The following is a 15,000-nucleotide window of genomic DNA, read 5'->3' as shown; positions in this document are numbered from 1 at the left end:
TCTCATCTACCCCCGGGGCCTTGCCGCCGAGGAGCTTTTTAACTACCTCAGCGACGTCAGCCCCAGAAATAGGAGAGTCCACTACAGATTCCCCAGGCACCGCTTCCTCAAAGGAAGACGTGTTGGTGGGATTGAGGAGGTCTTCGAAGTATTCCCTCCACCTATCCACAACATCCGCAGTCGAAGTCAGCAGAACACCATCCGCACCATACACGGTGTTGATAGTGCACTGCTTCCCCTTCCTGAGGCGGCGTATGGTGGTCCAGAATCGCTTCGAAGCCGTCCGGAAGTCGTTTTCCATGGCTTCCCCGAACTCTTCCCATGTCCGAGTTTTTGCCTCCGCGACCGCTAAAGCTCCACACCGCTTGGCCTGTCGGTACCCGTCCACTGCCTCCGGAGCCCTATGAGCCAAAAGAACCCGATAGGACTCCTTCTTCAGCTTGACGGCATCCCTCACTGCTGGTGTCCACCAACGGGTTCTGGGATTACCGCCACGACAGGCACCAACAACCTTGCGGCCACAGCTCCAATCAGCCGCCTCGACAATAGAGGTTCGGAACATGGTCCACTCGGACTCAATGTCCAGCACCTCCCTCGTGACATGTTCAAAGTTCTCCCGGAGGTGTGAATTGAAACTCTCTCTGACAGGAGACTCTGCCAGACGTTCCCAGCAGACCCTCACAATGCGTTTGGGCCTGCCAGGTCGGTCCGGCATCCTCCCCCACCATCGCAGCCAACTCACCACCAGGTGGTGATCGGTAGAAAGCTTCGCCCCTCTCTTCACCCGAGTGTCCAAAATATAAGGCCGCAAATCCGATGACACAACTACAAAGTCGATCATGGAACTGCGGCCTAGGGTGTCCTGGTGCCAAGTGCACATATGGACACCCTTATGTTTGAACATGGTGTTTGTTATGGACAATCCGTGACGAGCACAAAAGTACAATAACAAAACACCACTCGGGTTTAAATCCGGGCGACCATTCTTCCCAATCACGCCTCTCCAGGTTTCACTGTCGTTGCCAACATGAGCGTTGAAGTCTCCCAGTAGGACAAGGGAATCACCCGGAGGAGCACTTTCCAGTACTCCCTCGAGTGTACCCAAAAAGGGTGGGTATTCTGAACTGCTGTTTGGTGCGTCAGCACAAACAACAGTCAGGACCCGTCCCCCCACCCGAAGGCGAAGGGAAGCTACCCTCTCGTCCACTGGGTTGAACTCAAACGTGCAAGCTTTGAGCCGGGGGGAAATGAGAATTTCCACCCCAGCCCGTCGCCTCTCACTGCCGGCAACGCCAGAGTGGAAGAGGGTCCAGTCCCTCTCGAGAGAACTGGTTCCAGAGCCCTTGCTGTGCGTCGAGGTGAGTCCGACTATATCCAGCCGGAACTTCTCTACCTCGCGGACTAGCTCAGGCTCCTTCCCCCCAGTAAGGTGACGTTCCACGTCCCAAGAGCTAGCGTCTGTAGCCGAGGATCGGACCGCCAAGTGCCCTGCCTTCAGCTTCCGCCCAGCTCACAATGCACCCGACCTCTATGGCCCCTCCTATGAGTGGTGAGCCCATTGGAGAGATGACCCACGTTGCCTCTTCGGGCTGTGCCCGGCCGGGCCCCATGGGAACAGGCCCGGCCACCAGGCGCTCGCCATCGTGCCCCAACTCCGGGCCTGGCTCCAGAGCGGGGCCCCGGTGACCCGCGTCCGGGCGAGGGAAATCTGAGTTCATTTTGTTGTAATTCCATAGAAGTCTTTGAGCTGCTCTTTGTCTGATCACTCACCTAGGACCTGTTTGTCTTGGGAGACCCTACCAGGGGGCATGAAAACCCCCAGACAACATAGCTCCTAGGATCATTGGGACACGCAAACTCCTCTACCACGGTAAGGTAGCAGCTCAGTGTATCATTAAGTCAGAATACTGAAGGGTTGAAAAAATATTTTTTTGCAAATGATCCGCAAAGGCTCATTTTTAAAATAGTCTCTTCAAGTCTGAATGAAACTCCTGAAATCAATCTCTTGCTGCTTCATTTTAAAAACACACACATTTTTATTCATTAAAATTGTCAGTATTTTCTTTTCATGTAATATTTAAAAAAAAAAAAATTGTATATATATATACAGTATATATATATATGTTTTATATATGTATAACATGGTATAAAAAATGAAATGAAAAAAATCAGTTCACTAGATTCAAAACATTGTTTTTACCTGTTTATATAAAATATTTAAAATATTGTTTATATAATATATGAAAAATATGTAATCAAAAAAATTAAATATAAAAATTGTCACAACATAATTTGATGTAAAGAAAAAAAATGTTACTTTTTTATATAATATATTAATTTATTTAGAAAATTATGTGATTTGTAATAAAAAAAATTATGACCAGATAATTTAATGTAATAGATTCAGCTCACAAAATTCAAACGCAAACATTTTTTTAAATTATATCTTACTATTTTTATATGATATTTAAAAAAAACATGTATATCATGTAAAAATTTTTTTAAACAATTCAGTGTATCATTAAGTCAGAATACTGTAGGGTTGAAAAAGTATTTTTTGCAAAGGCTCATTTTTAAAATAGTCTCTTCAAGTCTGAATGAAACCCCTGAAATCAATCTTTTGCTGCTTCTAAGACGTGATCACCTGCTTCAATCCTCACTCACCGCAGGTGAGTCTTGAGTTTTGAAGCCCTGAATTTTAAAACATTGTATTTTAAAAACACGCACATTTTTATTCATTGAAATTTCATGTAATATTTTCTAAATATATATATTTGTTTTTTATATATTATGTAAAACATTGTGTATAAAAAAATTCAGTTCACCAGATTCAAACATTTTTTTATTTACTTCTTTATATAATATATAAAAATATTGTTTGTATGATATATGAAAAATATGTCATCAAAAAAATAAAATATAAAGATTTGATGTCAAGAAAAATCTGGTCACAAAATTCAAACACAATTTTATTTTGATTTTGTTGCTTTTTGAAATATTGTATTAAAAACATTTTATATAATCTATAAAAAATATATATAATTTAAGAATTTAAATGAAAAAGCTCACACAATTCAAGTGCAAACATTTGTTTCATTTTATCTTATTCTATTTATAGAATATAGAAAAGAAAAAAATAGTATATGATGTAAAAACAATTCAGTGTATCATTAAGTCAGAATATTGTAGGGTTAAATTCACCGCAAGTGAGTCTTAAGTTTTGAGGCACTGAATCTTAAAACATTGTATTTTAACAAACTGAATTTTAACAAAACACACATGTTTCTCACATTTTTTTATCCATTGACATTGTCAGCATTTTTTTTCATGTATTATTAAAAAATATATTTATTTTTTATATATTATATAAAAATAAAATTAAAAAAATTCAGTTCACCATTTTTCAAACATTTTTTATTTACCTTATTTTTTGGAGTATAAGTCACTCCGGAGTATAAGTCGCATTTTTGGGGGAAATTTATTTGATAAAACCCAACATCAAGAACAGACATTTGAAAGGCAATTTAAAATAAAGAATAGTGCACAACAGGCTGAATAAGTGTACGTTATATGATGCATAAATAACCCACTGAGAAGGTGTCTGGTATGTTAACGTAACATATTATGGTAAGAGTCATTGCAATAACTATAACATATAGAACATGCTATACGTTTACCAAACAATCTGTCACTCCTAATCGATAAATCCCATGAAATCTAGTCTCTTGTGTGAATGAGCTAAATAATATTATTTGATATTTTACGGTAATGTGTTAATATTTCACACATAAGTCGCTCCTGAGTATAAGTCGCACCCCTGACCAAACTATGAAAAAAACTGCGATTTATAGTCTGAAAGATATGGTACTTTTTTATATAATGTATAAAAATATTGTTCATATAAAAAATAATCTAAAAATTGTCACAACATAATTTGATGATTAAATATGTTAACGAAATTCAAATGCAAAAAAAAAAGTTACTTTTTTATATATCCATCCATCCATTTTCTACCGCTTATTCCCTTTTTTGGGGTCGCGGGGGGTGCTGGCGCCTATCTCAGCTACAATCGGGCGGAAGGCGGGGTACACCCTGGACAAGTCGCCACCTCATCGCAGGGCCAACACAGATATTTTTACATAATTCAAAAATGTCAATCCCATTTCGCCGTAAATGAGGCTTGATTTTTGAAGCACTGAATTTTAAAACATTGTATTTTAACAAATTGAAATTTAAAAACACAGATTTTTCTCACAAATTTGTATCCATTGAAATTCCTCCCCTGGTCGTCGGCGACGGCCCAAACGTTTGGGACTCTTTTTTCATCAAGGATTATATCCCGTTAGCTATCTGCTAAGCTAACCAGGAAAAAGCAAGAGCAGAATAGTAAAAAGGTTTTGGCCTTCAAAGTCGAAAGGAAAGCTTAAAGCCTACAGTGCAGTGCTGTTTGTTGAAAAAAGGTTTTTGGTGTAATGCGTAAAAAATGTATTGAAAGAAAATTTAGTTCACTAGATTCAAACACATTTTTTTATATGTACTTGTTAATATGATATTTAAAAATGTTGTTTATATAATTTATTAAAATATGTAATTAAAAAAATAAAATCTAAAATTTTGATGCAAAGAAAAATCTGTTCACAAAATTCAAACGCAAAAAATAAGCTTTTATATCCATCCATCCATCCATTTTCTACCGCTTATTAAAAACATTTTATATAATTTATAAAAACAATAATTCAAAAAATAAAATAAAAACAATTTTCACAGGATACTTTTAATGATTCAGTTCACAAAATTCAAATGCAAATCTTTATTTTATCTTATTATACTTATACAGGGACGGCGTGGCGCAGTGGTAGAGTGGCCGTGCGCAACCTGATGGTCCCTGGTTCAATCCCCACCTAGTACCAACCTCGTCACGTCCGTTGTGTCCTGAGCAAGACACTTCACCCTTGCTCCTGATGGGTGTTGGTTAGCGCCTTGCATGGCAGCTCCCTCCATCAGTGTGTGAATGTGTGTGTGAATGGGTAAATGTGGAAGTAGTGTCAAAGCGCTTTGAGTACCTTGAAGGTAGAAAAGCGCTATACAAGTACAACCCATTTATTTATTTATTATTTATATATATATATATATATATATATATATATATATATATATATATATATATATATATATATATATATATATATATATATATATATATATATATATACATGTATATATATATATAGTGAAAGAGAGAGAAAGAGAAAATGCAAATAAATAATTAGTATTATACTAATACTTGCATTTTTTTTAATAAAAATATTTATTTTACTACAAATATTAATATTTTTATCCAATATAAACTATAAATATTGTTTAATGACAAATAGTTATTTAACAATCAAATAGTGCTCCTGCACCATCAATAAAGCTCTAACAACACAGTTGTCCCTTGTTTAATGGATTAATCGGTTCCATACCCGACTGCGATAAATACATTTATCCAAAGTAGGAATTGTTATAATTTTTAATATATTTAATGTTGTCACAGTTTGACAATAAAAAACTGTCTATGACCTTATAAATGATAAACATGTTTTATGTTATTATAGTCACCTTTACACTAGTTTCATCAAATATAGTACACACAATAACAGTAAATAAGACCTACACTGTACAGCGAAATAGATTCTCACACACAAAAAACACTGACAATAATTTTTAAATAAATATATTTTGAAAAAATACAATATTTAACCAAAAGATGACTATAAAAACTGATAACAATAATAACGCTGTAATAATGCTAGTCAATTGCTAATTACTAATATCATACAATGCTTGTATTCATTTGTGCAGTAAAGTAGAAGACATGTATTCCTCCTACCTGCCGATGCGCTCCCGCACATTCTTGTACACCTGCGTGAGTTTAGGTTCCAGGTAAGCCAGCAGCCTGTGCAGCAGTTCTGACACCCGCCATTGCTGCTGGGCCAGCCCGCCTTGAAGCACGTACAGCAGACTGACAAGCGGAGCGACAGAAGACGCTGAGATATGGAGGAGGTGCTTGTGTTGCTGCCGCTTCCAGACACAAACTCACCTGGCATCTCGGAAGGAGCTTCCCTCGCCGACGAGCGGGCTTTCCATCAGGAGCTCAAGGAGCCAGTGGAGCTTCCTGGGGTCCCGCCCCTCCTGTCGGAACACCGTCCATTTGGGGACAATATTACTTTACAAGTTTTATGTTTATATGAGCAACAAACTGCACGTTTTGTTTGTTTTTACCTCCATTTGTGTGAAGGGATTTTTTTTTAACAAGGGAGTGGGGGAAATGTGTGTTGGTGTGCACGTGGCCTTCCAGGGTCCAGGTTAGGTTTTGGACAACACCCGATTATGGGACTTTTTACCGTATTTTCCGGACCATTATAAGGCGCACTGCCGACCAACGGTTTATTTTGGATCTTTTTTCATATAAAGTGGGGCAAAAAAAGTACTTAGCCAGCCAGATTGTGCAAGTTCTCCCACTTAAAATGATGACAGAGGTCTGTAATGTTCATCATAGGTACACTTCAACTGTGAGAGACAGAATGTGAAAAAAAAATCCAGGAATTCACATTGTAGGAATTTTTAAGAATTTATTTGTAAATTATGGTGGAAAATAAGTATTTGGTCAACCATTCAAAGGTTTTGGCTGAAAATCTCACGATACATGGCCCCATTCATTCTTTCCTTAACACGGATCAATCGTCCTGTCCCCTTAGCAGAAAAACAGCCCCAAAGCATGATGTTTCCACCCCCATGCTTCACAGTAGGTATGGTGTTCTTGGGATGCAATTCGGTATTCTTCTTCCTCCAAACACGACGAGTTGAGCTTATACCAAAAAGTTCTATTTTGGTTTCATCTGACCACATGACGGCGTGGCGCAGTGGGGAGAGTGGCCGTGCGCAACCCGAGGGTCCCTGGTTCAAATCCCACCTAGTACCAACCTCGTCACGTCCGTTGTGTCCTGAGCAAGACACTTCACCCTTGCTCCTGATGGGTGCGGGTTAGCGCCTTGCATGGCAGCTCCCTCCATCAGTGTGTGAATGTGTGTGTGAATGTGGAAGTAGTGTCAAAGCGCTTTGAGTACCTTGAAGGTAGAAAAGCGCTATACAAGTACAACCCATTTATTTATTTATCATTTAAAATGACGTCCCCTTCGCAGAAAAACAGCCGCAAAGCATGATGTTTCCAACCCCATGCTTCACAGTAGGTATGGTGTTCTTGGGATGCAATTCGGTATTCTTCTTCCTCCAAACACGACGAGTTGAGTTTATACCATCCATTTTCTACCGCTTATTCCCTTGTGGGGTCGCGGGGGGGGCTGGCGCCTATCTCAGCTACAATCGGGCGGAAGGCGGGGTACACCCTGGACAAGTCTCCACCTCATCGCAGGGCCAACACAGATAGACAGACAACATTCACACACTAGGGCCAATTTAGTGTTGCCAATCAACCTATCCCCAGGTGCATGTCTTTGGAGGTGGGAGGAAGCCGGAGTACCCGGAGGGAACCCACGCATTCACGGGGAGAACATGCAAACTCCACACAGAAAGATCCCGAGCCTGGATTTGAACCCAGGACTGCAGGACCTTCTTATTGTGAGGCAGACGCACTAACCAAAAAGGTATATTTTGGTTTCATCTGACCACATGACATTCTCCCAATCCTCTGCTGTATCATCCATGTATCCATTTTGGTATAAACTCAACTCCTCGTGTTTGGAGGAAGAAGAATACTGAGTTGCATCCCAAGAACACCAAACCTACTGTGAAGCATGGGGGTGGAAACATCATGCTTTGGGGCTGTTTTTCTGCTAAGGGGACAGGACGATTGATCCGTGTTAAGGAAAGAATGAATGGGGCCATGTATCGTGAGATTTTGAGCCAAAACCTCCTTCCATCAGTGAGAGCTTTGAATGCTTGACCAAATACTTATTTTCCACCATAATTTACAAATAAATTCTTTAAAATTCCTACAATGTGAATTCCTGGATTTTTTTTCACATTCTGTCTCTCACAGTTGAAGTGTACCTATGATGAAAATTACAGACCTCTGTCATCATTTTAAGTGGGAGAACTTGCACAATCGCTGGCTGACTAAATACTTTTTTGCCCCACTGTATAAAGGCGCATTAAAAGAGTCATATTATTTAATTATTTTTCTAATTTTAAAACACTTCCTTGTGGTTTACATAACATGTAATGGTGGTTCTTTGGTCAAAATGTTGCATTGATGATGTTTTACTGATCATCTTCAAGTCGCTTTCTGACAGTCGCTTCAGGATGCGGCGTTTAGTGGGCGGTCTTATTTACGTGGCTGACCTTCGGCAGCGTCTTCTCCGCATCATCTTTGTTGTAGCGGTGTAGCGTGCAAGGACGGGAGTGGAAAAAGTGTCAAAATATGGAGCTAACTGTATGAATGACATGCATATTTTACTTAAATCAATACCGGAGCAGCATCTCCTCAAATGTGTCCCGTGAAAAACCGTCCGACCGGAACTCTTACTCTAACTAAAGTTCCTTGGGTAAATAATGTAAAGTCACAACACCGGAATGTTTTAGTGCTTTCATGGTGAGTTTACATAACATGTAATGGTGGTTCTTTTGGTCAAAATGTTGCATTGATGATGTTTTACAGATCACCTTCTAGTCGCTTTCTGACAGTCGCTTCAGGATGCGCCGTTTTGTGGGCGGTCTTATTTACGTGGCTCACCTACGGCAGCGTGTTTTCCGCGTCATCTTTGTTGTAGCGGTGTAGCGTGCAAGGACGGCAGTAGAAAAAGTGTCAAAAGATGGAGCTAACTGTTTTAATGACATCCGGATTTTACTTAAATCAATACTGGAGAAGCATATCCTCAATTGTGTCCCTTGAAAAACCGTCCGACCGGAACTGTTACTCTAACTAAAGTTCCTTGGGTAAATAATATAAACGCATTACACCAGTATGTTTTAGTGCTTTCATGGTGAGTTTACATAACATGTAATGGTGGTTCTTTTGGTCGAAATGTTGCATTGATGATGTTTTACAGATCATCTACCAGTGGTTTTCTGACAGTCACTTCAGGATGCTGCGTTTTGTGGGCAGTCTTATTTACGTGGCTCACCTACGGCAGCGTGTTCTCCGCGTCAACTTTGTTGTAGCGGTGTAGCGTGCAAGGACGAAACTGGAAAAATTGTCAAAAGATGGAGCTAACTGTATAAATGATATACAGATTTTACTTAAATCAATACCGGAGCAGCATCTCCTCAAATGTGTCCTGTGAAAAACCGTCCGACCGGAACTCTTACTCTATCTGTGGGATGTTCCAAATAAGTGTTTGATGAGAATTTCTCAACTTTATTACTAGTTATTGCCACCTTTACCAATTTCTTTGTCACGTGTTGCTGGCATCAAATTCTAAAGTTAATGATTATTTGCAAAAATCACATCAAATATGTTGTCTATGTAGATTATTCAACTGAATAAGTGAAGTGAATTATATTTATATAGCGCTTTTTCTCTAGTGACTCAGAGCGCTTTACATAGTGAAACCCATTATCTAAGTTACATTTAAACCAGTGTGGGTGGTACTGGGAGCAGGTGGGTAAAGTGTCTTGCCCAAGGACACAATGGCAGTGACATGGATGGCGGAAGCGGGGATCGAACCTGCAACCCTCAAGTTGCTGGCACGGCCACTCTACCCACCGAGCTATACCGCCCTAGGTGTGGTGAAATTATTCTCTGCATTTGACCCATCACCCTTGATCACCCCCTGGGAGGTGAAGGGGAGCGGTGAGCAGCAGCAGTGGCCACGCCCGGGACTCATTTTTGTTGATTTAACCCCAATAAAATGTTGGTGCTGTTTACTTGAGTCATATCGCCATCATAGTGCGGTCTACACCTATCTCTTATGTTTGACTGCCATCAACTGGTTACACTTATCATTTACATTACGTGCAAAATAAAATAGCTTCGAAGTTGGTATGCACAACCAGAATTATTCTGTACATTAGGTACACCGGTTTATAAGGCGCACTGTTGAGTTTTGAGGGGGGAAAAATGAATTTTATGTGTGTGCCTTATAGTGGGAAAATATGGTATTCAATCAGTCAATGTTTATTTATGTAGCCTTAAATCACAAGTGTCTCAAAGGGCTGCACAAGCCACAACGACATCCGAGGTACAGAGCCCACATAAGGGCAAGGAAAAACTCACCCCAGTGGGATGTCGGTGACAATGACTATGAGAAACCTTGGAGAGGACCACATATGTGGGCACTCCCCGCTAGTCCATAGTGGATCTAACATAATAGTGAGAGTCCAGTCCATAGTGGATCTAACATGATAGTGAGAGTCCAGTCCATAGTGGATCTAACATAATGGTGAGTGCCCAGTCCATAGTGGATCTAACATGATAGTGAGAGTCCAGTCCATAGTGGATCTAACATAATGGTGAGTGCCCAGTCCATGGTGGATCCAATATAATAGTGAGAGTCCAGTCCATAGTGGATCTAACATAATAGTGAGAGTCCAGTCCATAGTGGATCCAACATAATAGTGAGAGTCCAGTCCACAGTGGATCTAACATAATAGTGAGAGTCCAGTCCGTAGTGGATCTAACATAATAGTGTGAGTCCAGTCCATTGTGAATCCAACATAATAGTGTGAGAGTCCAGTCCATAGTGGATCTAACATAATAGTGAGAGTCCAGTCCATAGTGGATCTAACATAATAGTGAGAGTCCAGTCCATAGTGGATCTAACATAATAGTGAGAGTCCAGTCCATAGTGGATCTAACATAATAGTGAGAGTCCAGTCCATAGTGGATCTAACATAATAGTGAAAGTCCAGTCCATAGTGGATCTAGCATAATAGTGAGAGTCCAGTCCATAGTGGATCTAACATAATAGTGAGAGTCCAGTCCATAGTGGATCTAACATATTTTTGAGAGTCCAGTCCATAGTGGATCCAACATAATAGTGAGAGTCCAGTCCATAGTGGATCTAACATAATAGTGAGAGTCCCGTCCATAGTTGATCTAACATAATAGTGAGAGTCCAGTCCATAGTGGGTCTAACATAATAGTGAGAGTCCAGTCCATAGTGGATCTAACATAATAGTGAGAGTCCAGTCCATAGTGGATCTAACATAATAGTGAGAGTCCAGTCCATAGTGGATCTAACATAATAGTGAAAGTCCAGTCCATAGTGGATCTAATATAATAGTGAGTCCAGTCCATAGTTGATCTAACATAATAGTGAGAGTCCAGTCCATAGTTGATGTAACATAATAGTGTGAGAGTCCAGTCCATAGTGGATCTAACATAATAGGGAGAGTCCAGTCCATAGTTGATCTAACATAATAGTGAGAGTCCAGTCCATAGTGGATCCAACATAACAGTGAGAGTCCAGTCCATAGTGGATCCAACATAATAGTGTGAGAGTCCAGTCCATAGTGGATCTAACATATTTTTGAGAGTCCAGTCCATAGTGGATCCAACATAATAGTGTGAGAGTCCAGTCCATAGTGGATCTAAAATAATAGTGAAAGTCCAGTCCATAGTGGATCTAACATAATAGTGAGAGTCCAGTCCATAGTGGATCTAACATAATAGTGAGAGTCCAGTCCATAGTGGATCTAACATAATAGTGAGAGTCCAGTCCATAGTGGATCCAACATAACAGTGAGAGTCCAGTCCATAGTGGATCTAATATAATAGTGAAAGTCCAATCCATTATGGATCTAACATAATAGTGAGTCCAGTCCATAGTTGATCTAACATAATAGTGTGAGAGTCCAGTCCATAGTGGATCCAACATAACAGTGAGAGTCCAGTCCATAGTGGATCCAACATAATAGTGTGAGAGTCCAGTCCATAGTGGATCTAACATATTTTTGAGAGTCCAGTCCATAGTGGATCCAACATAATAGTGTGAGAGTCCAGTCCATAGTGGATCCAACATAATAGTGTGAGAGTCCAGTCCATAGTGGATCTAAAATAATAGTGAAAGTCCAGTCCATAGTGGATCTAACATAATAGTGAGAGTCCAGTCCATAGTTGATCTAACATAATAGTGTGAGCGTCCAGTCCATAGTGGATCCAACATAACAGTGAGAGTCCAGTCCATAGTGGATCTAACATATTTTTGAGAGTCCAGTCCATAGTGGATCTAACATAATAGTGAGAGTCCAGTCCATAGTGGATCTAATATAATAGTGAGAGTCCAGTCCATAGTGGATCTAACATAATAGTGAAAGTCCAATCCATTATGGATCTAACATAATAGTGAGTCCAGTCCATAGTGGATCTAACATAATAGTGAGAGTCCAGTCCATAGTGGATCTAACATAATAGCGAGAGTCCAGTCCGTAGTGGATCTAACATAATAGTGAGAGTCCAGTCCATAGTGGATCTAACATAATAGTGAGAGTCCAGTCTATAGTGGATCTAACATAATAGTGAGAGTCCAGTCCATAGTGGATCTAACATAATAGTGAGAGTCCAGTCCATAGTGGATCTAACATAATAGTGAGAGTCCAGTCCATAGTGGATCTAACATAATAGTGAGAGTCCAGTCCATAGTGGATCTAACATAATAGTGAGAGTCCAGTCCATAGTGGATCCAACATAACAGTGAGAGTCCAGTCCATAGTGGATCCAACATAATAGTGTGAGAGTCCAGTCCATAGTGGATCTAACATATTTTTGAGAGTCCAGTCCATAGTGGATCCAACATAATAGTGTGAGAGTCCAGTCCATAGTGGATCTAAAATAATAGTGAAAGTCCAGTCCATAGTGGATCTAACATAATAGTGAGAGTCCAGTCCATAGTGGATCTAACATAATAGTGAGAGTCCAGTCCATAGTGGATCTAACATAATAGTGAGAGTCCAGTCCATAGTGGATCCAACATAACAGTGAGAGTCCAGTCCATAGTGGATCTAATATAATAGTGAAAGTCCAATCCATTATGGATCTAACATAATAGTGAGTCCAGTCCATAGTTGATCTAACATAATAGTGTGAGAGTCCAGTCCATAGTGGATCCAACATAACAGTGAGAGTCCAGTCCATAGTGGATCCAACATAATAGTGTGAGAGTCCAGTCCATAGTGGATCTAACATATTTTTGAGAGTCCAGTCCATAGTGGATCCAACATAATAGTGTGAGAGTCCAGTCCATAGTGGATCCAACATAATAGTGTGAGAGTCCAGTCCATAGTGGATCTAAAATAATAGTGAAAGTCCAGTCCATAGTGGATCTAACATAATAGTGAGAGTCCAGTCCATAGTTGATCTAACATAATAGTGTGAGCGTCCAGTCCATAGTGGATCCAACATAACAGTGAGAGTCCAGTCCATAGTGGATCTAACATATTTTTGAGAGTCCAGTCCATAGTGGATCTAACATATTTTTGAGAGTCCAGTCCATAGTGGATCTAACATAATAGTGAGAGTCCAGTCCATAGTGGATCTAATATAATAGTGAGAGTCCAGTCCATAGTGGATCTAACATAATAGTGAAAGTCCAATCCATTATGGATCTAACATAATAGTGAGTCCAGTCCATAGTGGATCTAACATAATAGTGAGAGTCCAGTCCATAGTGGATCTAACATAATAGCGAGAGTCCAGTCCGTAGTGGATCTAACATAATAGTGAGAGTCCAGTCCATAGTGGATCTAACATAATAGTGAGAGTCCAGTCTATAGTGGATCTAACATAATAGTGAGAGTCCAGTCCATAGTGGATCTAACATAATAGTGAGAGTCCAGTCCATAGTGGATCTAACATAATAGTGAGAGTCCAGTCCATAGTGGATCTAACATAATAGTGAGAGTCCAGTCCATAGTGGATCTAACATAATAGTGAGAGTCCAGTCCATAGTGGATCTAACATAATAGTGAGAGTCCAGTCCATAGTGGATCTTACATAACAGTGAGAGTCCAGTCCATAGTGGATCTTACATAATATAGTGAGAGTCCAGTCCACAGTGGATCCAATATAGATATTCCAAATAGTTGAAAAACACTATATTATGGGCCCTAGAAGAAGATGTGGACAGTATGTGAGCAGACTCACACAAGCAGTGGCGATGCAAGTTCCCCAATCAGTGAAGGTTTCCATGGTGATGTTGGTCAAGGCCGTGCTGATCAGCGGGCACAGAAGTTGCCACAACTTATCCACCTGCACACCCAACCATGATGGAGACTTTATCAATATGGACTTTTCTGATCAACAGTGCCCTTCATTCTTTTCATGTCTTTCAAGCACCTTGCTGAAACTCCACAGTTTGCTGCCTCTGATGAGTCCGGCCGTGATTTCGCAGAGACATCGCTGCGAGCTCTCGTGGGGATCGGCCGCCAGCTGCTCCAGGTGGGGCCACAGGAGCGGCAGGAAGACGTCGCCATAGTTACGAAACAGGCCCTGGGAATGGAGATGGAGCGAGCGCGTCATGACAGGCTGGTGGCGAGGAGGAAGAGAAGAGAGAGTCCTACCTTAAAGAGACAGAAGCGTCGTGGGTTGAAGCTGTCTTTTCCTTTGCGGTCCTCTAAAGAGAGAAACTCTATAAGCTGCTCAAGGAACTCCGGGTCAGAGAAATATTCAGAGATGATCTTTTCGGCCTAAATGATGAAAACACGTATTGAAACAGAGATGATTTTGGAATAGCTGTGTGTGTGTGTGTGTGTGTGTGTGTGTGTGTTCATACTTCGCTCATCTCCTCATAGGGCAGGTCATCTTTAAGCTTTTGCGAAGGTGCATAGATCATCATTTCTCTGCAAGGACACAAAAGAAGGAGGTGATTGTGATGTGGAAATAAAACATCACTTATTACGCACCAGTCATTTGCATTAAAAATATTGAAGAAATATCTACCATACAATAAAATAAACCATGACCAAAAATAATCTCCAAAATGTGAAACGGATAAAAGTTCATTCAGCAGTTATTTGTTTGAAGCGCTTTTTAAATATTTGTGGGTGTACTTATGTATACAT

At 40.3% G+C, this 15,000-nt stretch overlaps 1 protein-coding gene across 1 annotated transcript in view; it reads right to left on the bottom strand.

Annotated features, from left to right (window-relative positions):
* LOC133557224 (proteasome activator complex subunit 4B-like) overlaps window positions 1–15,000 on the bottom strand; it is an 80,963-nt gene that overhangs the window by 32,461 nt on the left and 33,502 nt on the right. Inside the window, exons 15-20 of the mRNA XM_061907527.1 lie at window positions 14,712–14,778; window positions 14,500–14,625; window positions 14,276–14,428; window positions 14,084–14,188; window positions 6,083–6,174; window positions 5,873–6,004 (exon numbers count right to left, since the gene is read on the bottom strand). Coding sequence (XP_061763511.1) covers window positions 5,873–6,004; window positions 6,083–6,174; window positions 14,084–14,188; window positions 14,276–14,428; window positions 14,500–14,625; window positions 14,712–14,778 — 675 coding nt within the window. The remainder of the gene's footprint in view (window positions 1–5,872; window positions 6,005–6,082; window positions 6,175–14,083; window positions 14,189–14,275; window positions 14,429–14,499; window positions 14,626–14,711; window positions 14,779–15,000) is intronic.

Source organism: Nerophis ophidion, linkage group LG08 (assembly GCF_033978795.1).
Source record: "Nerophis ophidion isolate RoL-2023_Sa linkage group LG08, RoL_Noph_v1.0, whole genome shotgun sequence".
Taxonomy (NCBI): Eukaryota; Metazoa; Chordata; class Actinopteri; order Syngnathiformes; family Syngnathidae; genus Nerophis; species Nerophis ophidion.
Note: the sequence above shows the minus strand (reverse complement) of the source record. Positions and strands in the feature narration are given on the sequence as shown.